General features: G+C 42.7%; 1 protein-coding gene across 1 annotated transcript in view; it reads left to right on the top strand.

Moving 5' to 3' along the window:
• Positions 1-5,287: 5,287 nt before the first annotated feature.
• LOC126184198 (CLIP domain-containing serine protease HP8-like) overlaps positions 5,288-23,734 on the top strand; it is a 79,440-nt gene continuing 60,993 nt past the window's right edge. Inside the window, exon 1 of the mRNA XM_049926601.1 lies at positions 5,288-5,369. Within this exon, the coding sequence (XP_049782558.1) occupies positions 5,288-5,369 (82 nt within the window). The remainder of the gene's footprint in view (positions 5,370-23,734) is intronic.

Genomic DNA, 23,734 nt, shown 5'->3' with positions numbered 1-23,734 from the left:
CCCGACGGGAGGCCCTAGCCACACGGCATTTACATTTTAGTAATCAAAACGTCCTGTGTCCCAGGTTCGAAACCAGCAATTGCTTAAATTATGATTAGTAATCAGCACTGGCCGCTGAAGACTTCCGGCATAAGAAGTCACCCTATCTCTGCCAACGGCCTTGGCAAGGAGGGTGGAGGAGCGGAAAGAGGTTCAGGACACACTCTTGTCCTTGGGATGGTTAACTGTGCCTAAAGACGGAAGAATCAGCAATTATCAACGGGATGAAGATACAGAAGGCAGTGGAAACCACCGCATTAAAGACACATAACGTGTATCCACAGGACATGTAACATGTAATTGAAAAGATGTCATGATGATCTCTCCGTTGGCAAAAGATTCCGGAATTGTCCTGCATTTGGATCTGCTGGAGAGGACCATGAAGGAGGAGATGACTATGAGAAAAAAACTCAATAGTCAACGAAAGGAGTCGGAGCGTGAGATGTCAGAAGTTTGAACGTGGTAGGGAACCTATAAAATCTGAGAAAGCAAAGTCTAAGGCTCAGTCTAGATATAGTAGGCGTCAGTGAAGTGAAATGGAAAGAAGACAAAGATTTCTGGTCAGATTAATATACGGTAATATCAACAGCTGCAGAAAAAGGTATTACGGGAGTGCCGTTCGATACCGTCAAATGGGAAAGATTTTCGAAATTCTGAGAAAAACAGGGACGAGCTGTAAGGACAGACGGTTAATATACAATATGTACAAGAGCCAAGAGGGAATCATAAGAGTGGACAACCAAGAACGAAGTGACAGGTTAAAAAGGATGTAAGAGAGGGATATAGTCTTTCGCTCTTACTTTTCAGTCTGTACATCGAAGAAGGAATGATAGAAATAAATGAAGGGTCATGAATGGAATTAAAATTCAAGGTGAAGGGATATCAATGACACAATTCGCTGATGACATTGCTATCCCGAGCAAAAGTGAAGCCGAATTACATGATCTGCTGAATGGAAAGAACAGTCTAATGAGTTCAGAATATGGATTGAGAGAAAAAGGAAGAAAGACGAAAGCAATGAGAAGTAGCACAAATAAGAACAGCGAGTAGCTTAACATCAGTTACGAAATAAATAGGCAGTAAAATAACGAATGGCGGACGGAGCAAGAAGGACATGAAAAGCAGACTAGCACTGGCAAAATGGGCGTTCCTGGTCAAGAGAAGTCTACTAGTGTCAAACATAAGCCTTAATTTGAGGAAGAAATTTCTGAGGATATACGCTTAGAGCATAGCATTGTGTGGTAGTTAAACATGGACTGTGGGAAAACCGGAACAGAATAGAATCGAAGCATTTGAGATGTGGTGCTACAGAAGAATGTTGAAAAGTTGGTGGACTGGTAAGCTAAGGAATGATGAGGTTTCCGCACAGAAACCAAGAGGAAAAGAAAATGTGCAAAACACTGGCAAGAAAGGGCGACAGGATGATAATACATCTGTTAAGACATGATGGGATGACTTCCTTAGTAGCCGGCCGGAGTGGCCGAGCGGTTCTAGGGGCTACAGTCTGGAACCGCGTGACCGCTACTGTCGCAGGTTCGAATCCTGCCTCGGGCATGGATGTGTGTGATGTCGTTAGGTTAGTTAGGTTTAAGTAGTTCTAAGTTCTAGGGGATTGATGACCTCATAAGTTAATTCCCATAGTGCTCAGAGACATTTGAACCATTTTTGAACTTCCTTAGTACTAGAGGGAGCTATAGAGGGCAGAAAGTGAAGAGCAAGACCGAGACTGGAATACATCCAGCAAATAATTGAAGATGTTGTTGCGTGTGCTACTCTGAGATGAAGAGGTTGGTACAGAAGAGGAATTCGTGGCGCGCCGCATCGAATGAGTTAGAAGACTAGTAATTTAAAAAAAAAAAAAAGAAGGGGCTTGGCCTTTAACGTTAGGACTCAAACTCCGTAAATAAACATGCGAAGTGATTTCGTGTGAACATTTGAAAAAAAAAACACTGCAATTCTTTTTTTATTTATTAATAGATACAATCCTATCACGGAAATTTTCAGGTTAAGGACCACCGGCGCACCCTCCGAGAGACAACATGAGCCCACAGGTAGGTTCCCATCGTATCCTTACAGGCTGCTCAGACTGTCGCCTATGTCCCTTATGCAGATCAGGAACAGCAGAGGGCCTATAACACAACACTTCCTTTGGGAACGCCAGATATTACCACTGTTTTATTCGATGACTTCCCGTCGATTATTACGAACTGTGACCTTTCTGGCAAGAAATCATTAATTCAGTAGAACAACTGAGGCAGTACTCCATAGCCGCGCAATTTGATTACAAGCCGCTTGTGAGGAACGGTGTCAAAAGACTTCTGGAAAGCTAAAAATATGAAATCCATTTGGCGTCGATTGTCGATAGCACTCATTACTTCGTGAGAACAAAGAGCTATTTGTGTTTCACAAGAATAATATTTTGTTATTCTATTTGTCTATTTGTCAGTAAATCTTTTTCTTCTGGATAATTCTTAATATTCTAACACAGTATACGTCCCAGAATCCTACTGCTAAGCGGCTTTAGCGATATGGGTCTCTAATTTAGTGGATTACTCCTGTTTCAGGTTCTTAGGGTTTGTGTGCCTTGTTCAGTCTTTATGCATGTGTTTTTCGACGAGCCAGCGCTTGTATATAATTGCTAGATATGGAGCTACTGTACCAACATACTCTGAAAGGAACCTGACTGTTATACAATCTGGAGCGGCAGACTTGCTTTTATTAAGTGATTTAAGGTGCCTCACCAGTTCGAGGATATCTACTTCTATGTTACTCATATTGTCGGGTTCGTCTATATTCGAATTCTGGAATATTTTCCTCCTCTTCTTTGGTGAAGGAATTTCGGGAGGGTGGTGGGGGCTGTTTAATAACTATGCTTTAGCGACAGTGTCATCACTGACATGAACATTGTTATCTAGCAGTGGAGCTATTGATTGCGTCTTGCCACTTGCGTACTATACATTGGACCAGAATGTCTTCGGGTTTTCTATCACACTTAGAGGCAAGGTTAGGTTTCATTGTGGGAACTACACTCCTGGAAATGGAAAAAAGAACACATTGACACCGGTGTGTCAGACCCACCATACTTGCTCCAGACACTGCGAGAGGGCTATACAAGCAATGATCACACGCACGGCACAGCGGACACACCAGGAACCGCGGTGTTGGCCGTCGAATGGCGCTAGCTGCGCAGCATTTGTGCACCGCCGCCGTCAGTGTCAGCCAGTTTGCCGTGGCATACGGAGCTCCATCGCAGTCTTTAACACTGGTAGCATGCCGCGACAGCGTGGACGTGAACCGTATGTGCAGTTGACGGACTTTGAGCGAGGGCGTATAGTGGGCATGCGGGAGGCCGGGTGGACGTACCGCCGAATTGCTCAACACGTGGGGCGTGAGGTCTCCACAGCACATCGATGTTGTCGCCAGTGGTCGGCGGAAGGTGCACGTGCCCGTCGACCTGGGACCGGACCGCAGCGATGCACGGATGCACGCCAAGACCGTAGGATCCTACGCAGTGCCGTAGGCGACCGCACCGCCACTTCCCAGCAAATTAGGGACACTGTTGCTCCTGGGGTATCGGCGAGGACCATTCGCAACCGTCTCCATGAAGCTGGGCTACGGTCCCGCACACCGTTAGGCCGTCTTCCGCTCACGCCCCAACATCGTGCAGCCCGCCTCCAGTGGGCCGCGACAGGCGTGAATAGAGGGACGAATGGAGACGTGTTGTCTTCAGCGATGAGAGTCGCTTCTGCCTTGGTGCCAATGATGGTCGTATGCGTGTTTGGCGCCGTGCAGGTGAGCGCCACAATCAGGACTGCATACGACCGAGGCACACAGGGCCAACACCTGGCATCATGGTGTGGGGAGCGATCTCCTACACTGGCCGTACACCACTGGTGATCGTCGAGGGGACACTGAATAGTGCACGGTACATCCAAACCGTCATCGAACCCATCGTTCTACCATTCCTAGACCGGCAAGGGAACTTGCTGTTCCAACAGGACAATGCACGTCCGCATGTATCCCGTGCCACCCAACGTGCTCTAGAAGGTGTAAGTCAACTACCCTGGCCAGCAAGATCTCCGGATCTGTCCCCCATTGAGCATGTTTGGGACTGGATGAAGCGTCTTCTCACGCGGTCTGCACGTCCAGCACGAACGCTGGTCCAACTGAGGCGCCAGGTGGAAATGACATGGCAAGCCGTTCCACAGGACTACATCCAGCATCTCTACGATCGTCTCCATGGGAGAATAGCAGCCTGCATTGCTTCGAAAGGTGGATATACACTGTACTAGTGCCGACATTGTGCATGCTCTGTTGCCTGTGTCTATGTGCCTGTGATTCTGTCAGTGTGATCATGTGATGTATCTGACCCCAGGAATGTGTCAATAAAGTTTCCCCTTCCTGGGACAATGAATTCACGGTGTTCTTATTTCAATTTCCAGGAGTGTATTAAAAGCATCTCGCATTGAAGTTCGCGCTAAATTTCGAGCGTCTTTAAAATTTTGCCAATCTTGGTGATTTTGCGTTATTTTAAATTTGGAATGCTATTTTCGTTGATTCTGCAACAGTTTTCTGAACTGTTTAGTGTGGTATAGGGGATCAGTACCGTCTCTTATTAATTTGTTTCGGATATGTTTCTCAGTTGCTGTCGATACTGTTTCTCTGAAATTAGACCGCATGTGTTCTACGCTTACATAGTCAGATTGGAAGGAGTGGAGACTTTCTCTAGAAAGACATCAACCTATTTTTATATTTCTTTTTTAAAGAGATATACTTCTAGTTTATTTTTTGTGGGTTTGAATGTTGCAGTTTTCAGTCTCGCTACGGCAACCGTGTGGTTGGTGATCTCTGCAACCGTTATGATGCTCCCCATCTCTTCACGATTGTTTGTTATATTGGTCTGTTAACGACTATTTGTTGGTAAGAGGTCAAGTTTGTTTTTGCAGCCAATTACACTTAGAGTGGACTCCTGAACTAACTATTTAAAATAATTTTCTGTGAAAGCATGAATAATGTTTTAGCCTGTGTACTTATCGGAGCAGTAGCCTACCGTGTCCACGACGTCTGCAGTGCGTCGCGTGAGATTAACCCTTAAGGCCGCGCTGTCTGGGGGAGTCCGCAGAGCTATTTATTGGTTTGGTGTCGGAATCGCGGGCGGTGTGTGTCAGCGGGCTGCGACCGTCGCCCATTTATAACGGAGCTCTGCGCCGTGGGCCGCCAGTGCGTGTGCAGAGCCCACAGCGCAGCCATGGCCAGACGAGGAGCAGGGCTCGCCTACCGATCGTGCGCGGTCGCCGTCTTCGCAGCCTTCGTGGCCACAGCAAGTGCGCGTGAGTACACTGCCACCGCCTACTAAGGGTAGCGTGATCCTCGTATTTCAGCTCGAAACTACGCCGCTCTTGACCGATGCCCAGTGTGTTCCATCTGCTGTTTGTGAAGGCTTTCTGTAGCTGTATTTTGATGTTAGCAAACCGTAGAAAAGCGCACGGGTACTGCCCAAGTTTCTTATGTAGTGTCCAAGCCGTAAGAATGCAAGCAAAAGAGTCTGTTATGCCTATGACTCCGACGCATATAAGATGTTTCAAATTTACCCACAACAACAAAGTGGCTGTGGGGACTGACCCATTCGAATAGTTGTTATTTAATATCGTGAAACTGTTCTTTTTAGTTCAAATGGCTCTGAGCACTATGGGACTTAACATCTGAGGTCATCGGTCCCATAGAACTCAGAACTACTTAAATATAACTAACCCAACGACGTCACATACGTCCATGCCCGAGGCAGGATTCGAACCTGCGACCGTAGCGGTCGTGCGGTTCCAGACTGAAGCGCCCAGAGCCGCTCGGCCACACTGGCCGGCGTTCTTTAGTTACTGCGGTTAATATTTTTGAGTCTTGTATTATCACTTGTGAACCTACGAATAATGATTTTAATTATTCTTTCCCACCCTTCTGCAAAACTGTTTCTTATTTACTTCAAATTCGTCGAGGTATGTTCCGTCTTTGCAGCTGAATGAAAGGCAGTTTGTCTTTTGCCGTACGCGTTTCGCTTCTTTTATTTATTTAGCATATTCAATGGCCTGTAATACATGTTTCTTTTAATATACGTAATAAACGTAGTATATAATAGTTACTATGTTAGATTTGTCATATTTTTCTCTCGTTTTTCAAATTGAAAACAACTTTTGTAGCGCAAATTTCATGAGATTCAAGTATCGTTCGGTGTAAAGATTTCCCAGTGTCGTTAGTCCATGTATGTGGTCCTGGAGATGTGTTCATTCGGTTCCCATATTCCACCTGGCCCATTTCCCCCACATTTATCACAACACATAACTTGAACTTAGCATTTTGTGATCAACATGCGTGTGTTTACAGTGTTTAGTGTTACCAACAGTCACAATGTGTTTATCTTTCGTCTTTTTTGGAAAATTTGTGGAAATTTGTAGTAAGTTCTTATGAGACCAAACTGCCGAGGTCATCGGTCCTTGGGCTTACACACTACTTAATCTAACTTAAACTGACTTACGCTAAGCGCACACACACACATTCCAGAGAGGACTGACTTCTACTCGAATCTCCGACGGGGGAAGCCGCGCGACCCGTGACCCGTGACCCGTCTTTCATCTTTTGTTTGTGCTCTGTGTCATCCGAGCTTTTCCATTTGTGTGTGTGTGTGTGTGTGTGTGTGTGTGTGTGTATTGGAGAGAGACAGAGACAGAGACAGAGAGAGAGAGAGAGTGGAGGAGGGGGGAGGGGGACAGGGAGAGAAGGGTAGGAAGATTCCTTAATTATTTACTCTGATTATGTTTCAGATTTCCTAACATGACCAGTGAGTTATTTCTTGTATTGATTTGGCCACTGATTACTTTCGATTTCATTGGAAGGGTTCTTTGTAAGTGAAAGTATTCATGTAATGTCAGGAGTCTTGTTGTGATCGTTCACTCTAATAATTTTCATGTCTTGTTCCATGATGAATGGCTCATGTCCCTGTTTCATCGGGTGTTCAGCAAACGTAGAATGATTATTTTCATACTTCGAGCTTCTTATATGTTTTGACCGAGCGAGGTGGCGCAGTGGTTAGCACACTGGACTCGCATTCGGGAGGACGACGGTTCAATCCCGTCTCCGGCCATCCTGATTTAGGTTTTCCGTGATTTCCCTAAAATCGCATCAGGCAAATGCCGGGATGGTTCCTTTGAAAGGGCACGGCCGATTTCCTTCCCCATCCTTCCCTCACCCGAGCTTGCGCTCCGTCTCTAATGACCTCGTTGTCGACGGGACGTTAAACACTAATCTCCTCCTCCTCTTATATGTTCTTTATATCTACTTTAAAAGCTCTCTCTGTCATCCCAAGATATATTGATTCACATTCTTGGCATTCTAAGTGGTATACACGTCCTCCTTGGTATTTATCTAGTTTCTCTGTTGTTTTTGTTTGTAAATTTGACTGGTGTGTGTTTCTGTAAGCAATGTGTAATCCCTGTTTCATTAATATACATGCTATAGTATGTGTTGATTTGTGTTTGTATTGGAAAGTGCACCATTTCTTTCCGTTTGTGTTACTGTTTTATGTTTCCGTATGTGCTATAGCGTCTGTTGTTTTCTTTTCCATTTTTTTCTTTTTTTTGTATTTGCGTTATCTGCTTGTTTTGGTTGAGTATTTGTAATACATGGTTGTTGTAAGCATTGTTTGTGGCTATGACTTGTCTTGTTTATTAAGCTTTGGGGGGGGGGGGGGGGTGTTTGATTGGACCTGAAGGTCCTGGTCCAAAGTGCAGCTCACTCGCAATGAATTTTATCTTTTAATAATATTGTTGGCGAAAGTCTAGATAAGGGCCAGTGGCATTCACGGCGGCGCTCATCTACTGCTCATAAATTGGCAATGCGTCAGTTTCGCGTAGGTAATGGGATAATACTTTCAAATAACAAGTGAGAGGCGAGGATAAAGCAATGTATTTCTAGAACCGAAATTGAAACCATTCTCCTGTTCGCTGTTTTTCTGTGTGTTAGCGAGTTTACAGTCGTATTCCGTGATTGTCAGCGAATGGTTTAACAGATTTAATTATACATGGAGACGACGTTCGTTGGTGTATGGGTCACGGATTAATTGCAGAGACATGGAAGTGTATTAAATGTGGGAGTGAAATAATTATTGAGTGTAAAGTTTGTACTGGTGGAGTCTAAAATGTACCAAAGCAGCCACTTGTCGAAGTGTTGTATTAGAAAGAATTCCGGCTTTTCATGCAGTAAGCTACAAATTGCCATGATTTTGCCATTCACGTGCTTATGGGTTTATGAAAGCCAATATAAATTTATATCTCGAGAATTAGATTTAGCGAAGCAAACTCTGGTCGACTGGCGACAATTCTTTTGAGAAGTTTGCGTGCAGATTTGCCACAGACAAAATGACAAACTAGATGTTGTCGAGATCGACGAATCACGTTTCGGAAAGAAGTTTGACGGAGGAAACAAGAAAACACGACGATGGATGTCTGGAGCTATACAGCGAAGTATGTACGAGGTTTTTTTTTTTTTCCCCTCGAGTTGTGCCAAGACACTCAAAAGCAGTTATTTCGAAACTTATTAAAGAAAATATTTTGCCAGGACAGTAGTTACTTCCGACTGTTTTTCAAAGAACAGATGCTTGAAAAATGGTTTCCTACACCTTCAGATGAATCATAAACTGTTTCAAGGATCCCGGGACAAGTGCCCATATAAATACGATAGAAGGTACATGGGTCTCCACTGAAGGGTCCCTCCACGGCGCGAGGTAGTGCAAAACTTTCTTTGACAGCTACCTCTTTGAGTATGTGCGGAGGAAGCAGAATCAACAAGAGCCACTGTTGGTTTATGGCCTTGCGGGCTGATACATTAGTCTGCAATCCATATGAATAAAATTTGTTAGACTTAGTTTTTTCTATCTAATTATTCGCAGCATTCAAACAACATGCAATTACATTTCTTGATCCTATTTCATGGCAGTCCTCCCATGCTTTACTTAAAAAGCATTGATCCACATATCTCCTCCCATTATTTAATTCAAAACCATTGATCCACTTACTCATTGCGCTTGCGCAGATCAATTGCGTAGCAGCAGAGGGCAGAGAAATATTTCAGTGTTTTCTGAACACATCATGGATTGCGACGCTGTCTTTCCATCGTATTTGTAATCACGTTTACAGAAATATTTAAATTTCTCTTCCGAATGTATTCAAAATACATCGTCTGTTTGCTGCTATTTCATTTTATGCGTAACACAAACAGCTTACACGCTTTACTTTGTTCCCTCATACCGCACGGCACGCGGTGGCAACAGTCCTGAGCGGAACACGTTAAGTACCCACTGGCCCTATTCTAGTCACTTACCAATACTGTTGTGAGTTTTTCATGCTTCAGGGGACATAGCAAGGGGAGGGGGGAATGAACGAAGAAAACCATTTCAACTGTAGCTTATTCAAAGCTTAATTTTGTTGTGTAACTACTGTAATAGTTCTATGCAAACATTTTGGCGTCTGGCAAGTCTTACGACGTTTATACTCGTGTAATGACCATCTTCTTCAAATTTAGCTTACTATGGCGCAGGGCCAAAACATAAAATGGAAAGTTACACAGCGCAGCTGTCAATGGTTATCTAAGAGTTATCCCCCAAATTTAATAATAGAATCTGCATGTCACCTTGATCACTGTGCGTGAAGTATCTTATTCACAATGCGTTGTAATGGTCACGAGAAACGCTGTACATACTAGACACATAGCGATCTGCGCCCGAGCAAGGCACAAACAATCTTTGTGTATATCCATTTCGAATGGTGCGGACTAGCCATCGAAAGGATGAAATATCAGAAAAGAAGTTGCTCTAGGTAAGTTTCCTGAAAGGGCAAAAAAGAAAGGAAACGATAAATTTATCCGCAGCAGTCTTTACATTCATGTCGTTCAAAGCTAGAAGATATAACTCCCTGCCACGTAGAATTATATTACAGGGAGCATTACGATACAGACACAGATTCTTTCTGCATTGTAAACGAAGGAAGAGATTCAGTTTATCCTATATGCACGTTTGGCTTCCAGTCAGTGAGCGCTGTCTCCTAGGTTAACGGTCGTCGGAATACGCCAGGAATCCTTTACCTTTCACCATTTAAAAGGTTGCTACTGAAATAAAATTGGACAAGTTCGTATATTCTATCTAGTGAAAGCCGAAAGACGATGAATTTGGCAAATCAACCAACGCGCACAAATAATTTCGAAACTGTTTCGTAAATGATGCTGCAGGGAAAACCCTTGTGCAAAACCTAGGAATTGGTAATCTTAAAATACTGCAATTAGTTCTCGTCTAAATGCATGATGTCTCTGTGTGGCAGCATCTCACAAAATAATGTTTGACATCCACAAAATCTTTCCAGTCGTTCACGAATAGTGGAAAAATGCCGTCACCACGTTTATTAGTGTTAATATCTGAACTTTTTATACAGAGTGTATCATAATCAATGGCGTAAACGCATACAGTTGAAAGGACACGATACTACAAGCAAAAAAGTCTCAGTAACGTAGGGTCGAAAATGCATATCTCATACGAGCAATTTTTCGTATTCGATACTGTGATACAAATCTCTTAAACTGCAATTTCTTTGCTTTCCGTATTTTGGGAACTGGTAGTATGGACCAAAACAAGACAAAAAGTCCAGTAAACATGTGCTCTAAAATGCATTCCTTAAGAGCTATGAGCACTTGCTTATCTTTGCTACTTTGAAACACAACTCTTCTAATGATCAAGTGCTCGTAACTTTTAAGGTAGGCGTTTTAGAGTACATTTTTGCTGGACGTTTTTTATTATTTTGTTCCATACCACCACTTCCCAAAACACGGGAAGCGGAGAACTTGCAGTAGAAGAGATTTGTTTCACTGTATCGAGATGAAAAATTGCTAGTAGCTCTTAAGGTATGAATTTTCAACCATATGTTTACTGAGACTTTTTTCGTCTAGTGTCGCGTACTTTCAACAATATACGTTTACGCCATTAATTATGATACGCACTGTATAAATGGCACTGCCACGGAGGCACCAGCAGTTTCCGTTTCGCAAAACAGCCAGGTGGATGCTTCAGTTTTTAGAGCAACGTATTTATTCCTACTGCTGCATTTTCAATATAAGGTTTCTTGTGATAGCCCTCGACCGTTCATAAACGCTCTGCAGAGTTTTAAGTTATAATGAAGCAGATTGTCCAACAACTGGAAACTATCACAGGCGGATAATTCAGGCTGCGGCGTTAGGGAAGCGCATATGACCTTTAAATGGATCCGTGAGTTTTCCAGTCTGCTTTTCAAAACTGTATGTGAACCTAATCTAACACTCGAAATTGGTGACCTGCTATTTCCTCCTAAGTATCCTTGTCATGGTGGACTTACAAGCCTTTGAAAGAAGTGAAAGTAGCACGTATTACATAGACACACAAATTCATTGTATAAGTGCGTTAGCGACAATGATTAAAGCAGCAAGTACTTGTAAACTGGAGAACAGTGTGTTGGGACAGAAGATTTGTACGTAGCTGTAACGGCATAGGTTTCCAGATAACGGTAGACGTCACTGCAAGCGTAACAGTTTTCCCGCGGGAGATACGGAGACATCCACCTGGGAAACTAGCAGCAGTAAACCGTTACGGTACAGGGTGGCACAAGCGTCGTGCGTTTCTCAAGAACTTTAAAGACAGCCTGTGAGCACACAGTTTTCATACTATCTCTAAAAATATTTTGCTAAATCGATGAGAACTTGATCTCTAGATATCGCTATAGTATTTAATTTCATTAGCCAGGAGTTAAATAAGCTCTTGTCGACATGTGTAAAGACTAGGAGACATTCCTTGCAATAATTTCGTATGTTTATCATGTCGGTGTAGTTCCTCCTGTCTTTACATCACTATAATATAAATAATAGGTAAAAGTAATGTTTTTGTATACATATCAGGATGACAGAAGAAACCGGGCAAATTGGCTGTGAAAACATGCCGGTAGTGTCACTTTTACAGCACCTTGTGCACGCAGCCTGCAACGGTACATGTCATCAGTATGTTCCTTCGCGTCAAGTTAAGACCACGCTGGGATTTTGTCGACTAACCAGAACGGTGTATTTACAGTTTTACCACATGAATTTATTATTATTATTATTTATTAATTCCAGAGTGACCGTCCAAAAATGGCTCTCAGCACTATGGGACTTAACTTCTGAGGTCATCACTCCCCTAGAACTCAGAACGACTTCCTAACTAACCTAAGGACATCACAAACATCCATGCCCGAGGCAGGATTCGAACCTGCGACCGTAGCGGTCTCGCGGTTCCAGACTGTACCACCTAGAACCGCTCGGCCACCCCGGCCGGCGTGACCGTCCATAAAGTAGAATTGGAAAAAACATTACTATATTCTTAAGAAGAAAATAATACACGAAAGGAAAGATTTAAATAGTAAAATAGGTTCCTTTACCTAGCTGATACAAGTGGGAGGGCTTTGGTAAACACTTCGAGCCTGTCTCACCTAATGTAGCTCATTCTGTTCTTCTATAGCTACTACTATATGTGCGTGTGTAGTGATATTAACTCTACGTGATTTGTGTACAAGGTTGGACAGTACTGTTTGTTACTACAATTGCTTCCTCCACCTAACCGCTCCGTAAGCAGGAGAGGAACCTGGGGAGGTGACCTCGAGCCTTATCTCCCTAAAGTGCGCTTCCTATCTATGTTGCGTGTTTGTGTATTTATTATACTGCATTGGTACGTTTGTACACAATTTTATAACGTTCACATGTTTTACAGTTTGTGTCTTATACATTTCATGAATTACACATTTACATGTTTGAAAATAATGATCCAAGGAACTACATAATTACTTGTTTTACTTGTGCAACTAACTTATTTAATTCCATGTTTGTATTACACGCAGTATTGTTGCAGTCGTGTGATCCGCTACTATGCCGTACACGAATGGTTCAAATGGCTCTGAGCACTACGCGACTTAAATTCTGAGGTCATCAGTCGCCTAGAACTTAGAACTAACTAAACCTAACTAACTTAAGGACATCACACACATCCACGCCCGAGGCAGGATTCGAACCTGCGACCGTAGCGGTCGCTCGGTTCCAGACTGTAGCGCCTAGAACCGCACGGCCACTCCGGCTGGCCGTTCACGAATCTGGTGTTATTGGAGTTTCATGTCATCTGTGTCTATACTTTCAACTGTTACCATACCAGTGTTTGGATATCTGTTCTCCCACGCATCATGTTGCGGTGTAGGTTGTGTTTGGTGTAGTGATCTTGTATATGGTTGTGGCTGCTTATAAGTCGTGTGTAGCGCTTTCGGTATTTCATCAGTGATGCGGTTAAGCATGCTCTGGATCTCTTAAAGCTTGTCCTGTGTCTTCGATTTCTGACGTCGGCGGCCTTACATGTGAGTGACACATTTCAGTTTTGTGTGTTCGGGGGATCCACGTTGTCCACATTCACACGTATCACTTTGACTAAGGCCACAGTGGTGCAGGTGTGTAGGGTATGGGCCATGGCCATGGCCCGCCCGCGACTTGGGTCAACGTGTCTCAGCGTCAACTATTCCTGGATATTCAGGAAGGAGGAGAAAACCCGACGGTCCTAGTCAGATGATTCCCATTCTTTTCGCCATGTCTCAACCTTCCAAATATTTAAATGGCGTTTTTCTATAATATGCTTCCGTGGTATCTCATACACCTCATCCAGTCTTCCCCTTTTAAGCCAGTATGCTGGTGCTCTGTGGCTAATGGATATTCAATAGGGTATGTTGCAAGTACAATGCATAGGGCTTCCACAGACGTGGTGCCAAATGCCCCTGATATTCTGAGCAATACACATCTTTTTCCACGCCTCACAATAGTTTTTCATGTCGTGATTGACTGTCGATGTGTTCAGAAATTCGCTGCGAAACACATTATAGATTCAAAGACGGCTGTATGATACATTTGCAGTGTCAGTAATAGCAATCTGTAATAAGTTGAGTTTAGTCTGGCGAGTTTGTGCATTAGTCTTGTCGCTTTCTCAGTTGTAAGTCTTACGTGCTCGTTGAATGTCAGTCGTCCGTCGAGGTGTATGCCCAGGTATTTTGTTATTTTCGTATGTGTGCTAATGTTGTTCAGTCTAATTGTGCGTTTTCTATGCAGGGCACCTTTGATCAGTAAATATACTGTCGTGTTTGCCGCAATTGTGAGCTTTTTATGGCTGAACCAGGAACTTATTTTTATAAAGAGTGCAGCCTTGCTTTAGAGTTCCGTTCTCGAGTTTGCAGTTACTACTGCCAGCAAGTTATCAGCATAGGCTACTGTACCCTTCACCCTATCAACTTCGTGCAGGTTGTTTAGGAGGGGTTCAATGGCAATATTCCAGAAAACTGACCCACAGATTGAGCCTTATGGGCATTTGATTACTTTTTTGATAACCTTTTGTGTTCCTGCTAGCCATACACTACCCTATGTTTGAAGAATCGAGTAAGCTATTGCATAAGACTGTTGATGTCTGCATCTCTCGTAGCAGTGCGAACAAGACAGGCCACCAGAGATTGTCGAAGGCGACTGCTATATCTATTACTTTTACTACTGCGTATTTTTCTTATGTGTTCTGTATTATTTCCAGAACGCTGTTAACGGCATCGTCTACTGAGCCTTCTGGTCTAAAACCATTCTGATTGGACTATAGCTGAACAACGTATTGTGTGACTGTCGTCGATTACACAGGATCCTCTCCTGCACCTCAGCCAAAGCGTTCAAGAGGCACACGGGCCTGTCAGTTTTTGGGTCATTTGGGTCGCGATCCTCTGATATTTTGGAGAGATGGCAAGGACTCCACTTGTAGCGGTGCTTCATTCAGTAACTCTGATAGAAAGAGGGTGCCATGTGCAATGGTATTTTTTAGTGTCTCTGAGTGTACGCCATGTTGGTCGGGATTCCTATTCTTTAATTGTTTTATTGCTAACGCTACCTCTTCTTGGGGGAATGGGACAGTAATGGGGCCATTTATGTAGGTGTTCTTCATTTGTATTCGCAAGTCTGTGCGATGTTGCTGGTTATTCGCCTTTTCGTCATCAGGGAGAAGCTTGCTCAGCAGGTACTGTGTTGGATATTTCCAGCCCCTTATAGTAGAGCCGTCCGTGGGCCTAAGAGTTGCCGGCGTCTTTACCTAATCTGTTAAAAGTTTAAATGGTTCCCCCATGTATTGTTTTGTAGCGAAGTTTTGTCAAAATGGTACCAGTGATCGTGTCAGGTCGTGCCTAATTTCTTTTTATGTTTTTGCTTTGCATCACGATATAGTCCCAATCTTACTACCCTCCTTCGTGCTGTTTTTGCTTTTTGGTAATGTTCCCTTTTGTCTCCAGCGCCATTCCTTAGTTTTGTTGTCTTATCTGACCAGTGGAGTTTCGGTTTCGGTGCACAGTCGATCTTTGGGACAACTAATTTTTGTGCTTTTTGAAGCAGGTCCGTCGTGATGTGAGCCTTATAGTCAAAACAACCATTGCCTGGATGGAGGGAAAATTCTTCCAAATATATCCCATAATTTTTACGTCAGCCTTGTTTAGAAGAAGTCGTTGCTTTTGTTCTTGTGAATATTGTGTCTCCATGTATGTTTTTGTGTGGGTGAGTGTGACGTTGCGGTCACTGCATGTGGCATTTTCTAGTCTTCCCATTTGTAACGTATATTATGGACTTCGTATTTGCTAGTGACATGTCAACATTGCTGGATCCTCCTCCATTAAGTAAGTAGGTGTTTGTCCTGCTTTGTTTAAAACAAAGATGCTGCGTTCATTTATTGTATCAATTACTATTTGTCCCCTCCTGTCTGTTCTGCCTGCGTCTCATAGTGTCGACCGTACATTGATGTCACTAAGTATGAGTAATATTTTGTTCGTAGAAATCTTGTTTATGGGAGCATAAATTCCTTTTGCAATTGATAACTGTTTTTTCTTGCACTCTGTCTTGAAATTCTTGCGAATGATGCACTCTACTCCTCACATCTGCATGTTTCTATGTGATACTAGATGTTGAAAACAAATTTTAAAAGCAACTGGGTCATTTTGCGGGAGAATGCGAAGTACCGAAGACACACATCAGAGTAGAGTAGCTTACGTTTATCCGATAAGCAATAATAGGCCCAGAAGGGAAACCATGTTAAAAACGTTAATTTTTAGAACAGGACTGGCTGTCTGCCATTTCATCTATGTTCATCAATATCAATAAAATTATTTTAAGCTTTTTAATATTTTTTCAACGACTCCAAGTAATTGGTTCGACTAGGTGTTATCGTTGCCATAATTTTCCCGATCCCTAGTACAAATGAGTCACTTCGTCTGTCCATCTCGTCTGTACTGTGTACAAGAAATTTGTCCAGATAATTTATGCTGTTTACACTTGTGTTCGAAGAGGCTACGCCAGTTACCGAGAGGAAGATCAGCGTTGCTAAATCTCTGGACGCAACGTGATGAGTGCTGTTTACTTATTCATTTTTTTTTTCGCTTGATACTAGTTTGCAGATGTAACTAAGTGTAAAATATGAGCAAGTTGTTGTTCGGCCAGTGATGCAGCGATACCTAAATAACTGTATCATTGACTTCAGCAGAAATATAGTCGAAAGTAAAGCAGGCATGATAATATATCAATACATGGTTTCGCGTCCACATGTACTGATAAAAAATCTCTCGAGCTTTCAGCCGCTTCAAGTGGTTTAAAATCCAGCGGATTCTGGAAACTCGACAAAATTTTATAAGGCAGACATCCTTTGTTAACAATTAACATATTCGGGATGATTTCACTACAGACAGGGAAATGAAATAACAAACAGAATAAGAAGAATTTATACTAAATGAAAACAGGACTGCAACCAACTCCTTTATATGGCTTATGTTTCAGATTTTTTCAAGGAAAAATTAACCGTTTGAACGTGATCACTTTAATCAAATTCCAGGACTCGGTGCACAGACGTAAAAGACATAAAATCAATATACGAATTTAACGGATATAACTTAACATGTACCTGTAGCCGAAGTGTACCGCCTTTCACTAGTAGTCAAAACGTTCTGGATCCCGGGTTCGAAACTTCTGGCAAAAGAACTCACCGTCGTTCTGCCAAAGAGGGCGGAGGAGCGGGCACAGGTTCTGCAGGTCTCTTTGCTTCGGGATGGGAAACTGCCACTAAAAGACGGAAGAATCGACGATAAGCAACGGTATTAGGATGCAGAAGGCAATGGAAACCACTGCATTAAAGCCACATAATGTGTATCCATAGGGCATGTGACCTGTCACTGAAAAAGTATTATGATGGTCTCTCCATTGGTAAGAGAATCCATTCTGATCTCCGGGAGGGGCTGCCAAGGAGGAGGTAACCATGGCAAAGAGATTCAATAACCAACAGGAGGATAACGTTCTACGAGATTGGGCGTGGAATGTCAGAAATTTGAACGTGATAGGGAAGCTAGAAAATCTAGGCTCAATCTAGATATATTGCGGGTCAATGAAGTTAAATGGAACGAATACAAGGATATCTGGTCAGACGAGTATAGGGTAAAATCAACAGCAGCATAAAAAGGACATAACGGGAGAAGGGTTCGTTATGAATAGGAAGGCAGGGCAGAGTGTCAATTGCTGTGAAGAGTTGAGTGATAGAGTTGTTCTCATCAGAATCGAAACAAAACAGTATCAACAATAATAGTCCAGATAATCCTCCCGACGTCGCAAACCGAAGATAGAGATGGGAAATGTATGTGAAGACAATTAACGGATAATACAGTGCTTAAAGGGAGATGAAAACCTAACAGACAAGGCATAGTGGGATGCGGTTGTAGGATAAGGAATGGAAAAAAGAATTACGGGAGAATAAGGCTTGGTAGTCTGAACGAGAGAGAGGAGAGAGACTAAACGACATCTTCAGATGCAAATTTCAGCTAGTAACAACGAATACTCTGTTCAAGAATCACAAGACGAGGTGATATACTTAGAAAACGCCGTTAGATATGGAAGTATTTCAGTCAGATTACATCATGAGCTGGCAGAGATTCCGAAATCAGATACTGGACTGTAAGGCGTATCTAATAATGATGAAGAGTATGGTGAATTTTAAGAGACTAGTCAGGAAGAATCAGTGCGCAAAGAAGTGGGATGCAGAAGTACTATGGAGGGAGGAGGTATGCTTGAAGTTCTCTCAGGCTATAGATACTGCGATAATGAACAACTGGGTAGCACTTCACTTGAACAGAAATGGACATCTCAAAAATGGACCACCATAAGATTTGGAAGGAAAAACATAGGTACAAGGAAGGTAACTGCAAAGAAACCATTAGCAACTGAAAAAAATGCTTCAATTGATCGACGAAAGAAGGAAGGAGACAAAATGTTCATCGAAGTGGCGGGCGGGGGGGAGGGGGGGGGAGCTGAGGTGAAATGCCTGCATGAAAAATGAAAAATGTGAAGAAATCGAAAAAAGAAATGATTGCTGGAAGGACGGACTCAGCATACAGAAAAATCAAAACAACATTCGATGTAATTAATGTCGCGGGCAGTAACATCAAAAGTTCAATGGGAATTCCACTATTAAATGTAGACGTGAGAGCAGATAGTTGGAAGGAATACAGTGAAGGCATTTATAAGGACAATGACTTGTCTGATGGCATGATAAAAGAAGAAACAGGAGTCAACAGGGAAGAGATATGGGATCCAGTATTAGAAGCATAATTTAAAACAGCTCTGGAAGATTTAAAATCTAATAAGGCTAGAAGGATGAATACCGTTCCATCGGTGTTTCTAACATCACTGGGGATATAGCAACAAAAAGATTATTCACGATGGCGTGTAGAATGAAAGAGACTGTGAGACTGGCGTCGTACCATCAGACTTTCGGAGGAACATCACCTGCACAATTCTGAAGAGAGCAAGAGGCGACAAGTCGAGAATTATCATACAGTCAGCGTAACAGCTTATGCAACTAAATCGCTGTTAAGAACAATATACAGAAGAATAGGAAAGAAAATTGGGAAATGGTTAGATGACGATGAGTTTGACTTCAGGAAAGGTAAAGGCACAAGAGATGCAGTTTTGACATTGCGGTTGATAATGGAAGTAAGGCGTAAGAAAAATCAGGTCACATTCATAGAAGTTGTCGGTCGGGAAAAAGCGGTTGAGAATGTAAATTAGTAAAAGATGTTCGAAATTGAGAGAAAAAAAGGATCAAAGTACAGGGGAAAACGGTTAATATACAATGTGTAGAAGGTCCAGGACGGAACAATAAGACTGGAAGACCGAGAACGAAGTGCTCGGATTGAAAAAGTGACAACGGAAATAAAAGAAACGTTCAAGAGTGGGATTGAAATTCAAGATGAAAGGATAACAAAAATACAGTTATCATATGAAACTTGTATCCTCGTTGTATTTAGTTGTATGGAACGAACAATATAATGAATACGGGGTATGGACTCAGAGTAAACGGAAAAAGACAAAGGTAATGACAAGAAGCATAAATGGGAATAGTGAGTAACTTTGCATCAGTATTCGGAATTACGAAGTGGGCGAAATTAAGAAATTCTAGACAGCAGAATGAAACATGACAATTGGAAGCAGGCTAGCACGTGCAAATAGAACTAGTATCAAACGTAGGCCTTAATGTGAGGACGAAATTTCTGAGAATGTACGTTTGGAGTACACTATTTTGCGGTAGTGAAACATGGACTGTAGGAAAAACGGAACACAAGAGAACCGAGGCACTTGAGATGTGGTGCTATAGAAGAATGTTGAAGATTACATGGAGTGATAAGGTAAGGAGTGAGGAGGTTCTCCGCAGAATCGGCGAGGCAAGGAATGTATGGAAAACATTGACAATAAGAAGGGATAGGTTGATAGGACATGTGTTAAGGCGTAAGGCAATAACTTCCAAGGTACTAGACGGAACTGTATAGGATAAAAACTGCAGAGGTAGACAGAGGTTTGAATATATCTAGCAAATAATTTAACTGAGGATGTAGAGAGGAACTCGTGGCGGGCCGCGTGAAAACAGTCAGAATACTGATGGCACACATGGACAAAGAATTGTCGCGTAGTTCACCTCACAAAATAATAGCCCAGGTAACAAATACTAAAAAAGTGGAATCAGTAGGTAATTGCAAATTTTTGTACAGTGGTAGAAGAACATAGCATGAACCACATACTAAAAATCCTGCTCGGTAGTGTGTGAGCGGTGGATCTGGTCCTTCATAGGTCTGCAAACTGAAGAGCAAACAGGTGAGTCTCCCACTCTACCACACTACGCCACAATAAGAATTTATAGTATGTTTCATAAAGTTATAACGATCCGCCGCAGTGCACCTTACGAATCACTGGCGAAACATTGCGCATACATGCCTGCAGGGTGTTTCTTTTCCACCAAGTGCGCTAATATTACATGTAACACAGATAGTTACTAAGAATACTAACGCAAGGAAAGGTTATGGACAGATTATGCGCAGATCTGTGCACACTGAAGATGATCAGTCTCATTCCATCATACGTATTCATACCCAACCTGAAATACATGCTGTGGATATGTGGTAAGTCGCTCCACTCAGTGCATAGCTCTCTAAAAATGCTAGCAATTCCTGAATGCAGGAGATTCATACAGTTTACCGGTAACACAATTAATGGTGTGAGATGTGCAATAACTTCCTGGTCATTCATTAATCCACCACCAAGTGGTGACTACAACTTGTTTACATGGCTTTACAATATGATGTCAACAATAGAAAGCAGCAGGATACCACATTTAGCAGTCCAATCCTTTTCCCACAAACATTACACAGGTCCACGCAAAATCACCGTTACAAATTAAACGCATTTCAGCCATCGCTTACAGGAAAGTATTTTACACAAAAGCTTACTAACAACTGAAAATAAGTACTTATTTAATAAACTGAAAATAGATAAATAGATCAACAGTGTAAATACGTGCTCAGTGAAATTCCAGGTAGGTATAGTCTGTAAACTGAATTGCGAGGAGTGCCCGTATTGGTGGAAGTTTCCTTTCGCGCTACAGCATTTGTACACAATGAGTAAGAATAAATTACCCGTCTAGCAGTGTAGAATAATGTGCTGAGATTTATGTAGATTCTGTCCACATGCATTTCTTGCGTTAGTATCATTAGTAACACATACCTGAGCTCCGTGTAATGTTCGCACACGTTACAGTATTGCGGTGCTTGTCTTAATAAGGAAAACGATTCAATACTTCTTAGGACATGCATGCATATCCAAACGAACATTGCATCGTTCTTCTTAACAACGCAGGCGCTGCTGTACCGTATTTATCCGCAAGTACAAGGCAGCTACTTTAAACCGTGCTCCCCTGTGTGGGAATTACATAATGTGTGTACGAGTACAGGTTGTGACGCAGGAGAGACGACATATAAAAGTCTGCGTCTGGCTGTGTGTCGTGCACGGATAGCCAAACGGTTACGGCCACCGCTCGCGTAAAGCGAGACATCAGGCTTCAGGTGCCAGTACGGCACCAATTTGCATTGTCGTCATAACCTTACAGACAAGTTGGTCGTACGTATTCGCAACTGCGAATACATTGCACGTGTTAACGCACTATGTGGAAAATAAACACCCCACCAGTCACGTCTGCCGGCCGCGGTGGTTTCGCGGTTCTAGGCGCTCAGTCCGGAACCGTGCGACTGCTACGGTCGCAGGTTCGAATCCTGCCTCGGGCATGGATGTGTGTGATGTCCTTAGGTTAGTTAGGTTTAAGTAGTTCTAAGTTCTAGGAGACTGATAACCTCAGATGTTAAGTTCCATAGTGCTCAGTCATTCGAATCTTTTTTTTTTTTTTTTTTTTTTTTACTGTGAAACATTTTCACTAGAATGCGCTGCCTTCCAGTTATCAAGAAAAACACAGAAAGGTGACATTCAAAAAAGCCCACGCATCCCTCTCCCCACATGTCCCAAAGCCTACATCCCGCCGCTCAGGACTTTTTAATAGTTTGCTCATGGCACTCCCCTCTACCTTTGTAGAAGAATGTGTGACTACACGAATTTTTTCCTCTAATTTCCCCTCTTTGACTGGAATATAAAGGCACATCGCAAACTCTCAGCAGTGCACAAGGCGGGACTTGAAATCAGTACCACAGCTTTAGCAGGCTGTTTGTTTCGTTATCAGCGACAGTTTGTTTCTCAGTTTCCGTTTACAGGTGTCACATGTTTACAATCTGTAGCTTGTTCCAAGATGGGTTTGGTATTTTTTTCCATTATTCAGAGCATTTCACAAAATGATTCAAAACGTTAGTGACCAAACAATGTAACTAGAATCGGGAGATGTGCGTCTATAATGTGGCAGGTTTTAAGTGTAAACGAACAAGAGAGCCGTCGATAAATAAGCTACTTGTTCTCGTGGATCAGCAGTTAGTACTTCTTCTAAGATACAGGATTTTGGTGTGGCGCCAGTAGTATCACTGATGGTGGCCACGTGAACTCAAAACGACTTTTTCAACAATAACATGATGTTCGCCATTTTATCAATTCGCTAATGTGTTATGTGCCTTGTACGACATGTTTTTATATTAAAATATTTGAAAGCATTTAGTGAGACATTAGCACTTCGTATGTCCATAGGGGCTTCCGGATTTAACCAAACAATCACCCTCACAACTTCTACTATCGTCCTCAGACTGAAGTACTCTTGGAAGGATCAAAGTTTTGAAGTAGGAGATGCACTGCACAGTGTTGTGATTTCAGTGACAGACTACTCTTGCTTAATGTGGTGTCACCGCCAGACACCACACTTGCTTTAAATCGGCCGCGGTCCGGTAGTATACGTGGGACCCGCCTGTCGCCACTATCAGTGATTGCAGACCGAGCGCCGCCACACGACAGGTCTAGTCGAGACTCCCTAGCACTCGCCCCAGTTGTACAGCCGACTTTGCTAGCGATGGTTCACTGACTACATACGCTCTCATTTGCAGAGACGACAGTTTAGCATAGCCTTCAGCTACGTCATTTGCTACGACCTAGCAAGGCGCCATATTCAGTAATTAGATTGGTTCAAATGGCTCTGAGTACTATGGGACTCAACTGCTGTGGTCATAAGTCCCCTAGAACTTAGAACTACTTAAACCTAACTAACCTAAGGACAGCACACAACACCCAGCCATCACGAGGCAGAGAAAATCCCTGACCCCGCCGGGAATCGAACCCGGGAACCCGGGCGTGGGAAGCGAGAACGCTACCGCACGACCACGAGATGCGGGCGTAATTAGAATGTATTCTGAACAGACAATATTGTGAATCATACACCGTCAAGAGCGACGTTCATCATTAATGGATTAAAGTTGAGTATGAAACTAATTATGTCCGCTTTCTGAATTCTAATTCCCTGTCATGTTCCAGACCTCACGTCAGTTTAGTTCGTCCCTCCTCACGCCAGCAAGCGTGGGCTAAAACGCGTGCATTTCGGCCTCCTCTAGTAACACGGTGTTGGTTCTTCAGCCAACACAACACTTTACGTATCTTCTACTGTATTTATCGTTTAGAAACAAGTTTTAATGGTAGCCTACATATCTTTATCTTGGTTCTTCAGTGTTACTTTGAGCTACCTAAGTTACATAAACAGCCAGTAACATTCACAGTTAATTTTACGTTTTCTGATACGAAACTGTCTTATCATCAGAAAAATCGACGGACA

This window comes from Schistocerca cancellata, chromosome 1, assembly GCF_023864275.1.
Source record: "Schistocerca cancellata isolate TAMUIC-IGC-003103 chromosome 1, iqSchCanc2.1, whole genome shotgun sequence".
Lineage (NCBI taxonomy): Eukaryota > Metazoa > Arthropoda > Insecta > Orthoptera > Acrididae > Schistocerca > Schistocerca cancellata.
The sequence above is the reverse complement of the archived record's forward strand: the minus strand, read 5'-3'. Positions and strand labels throughout refer to the sequence as shown.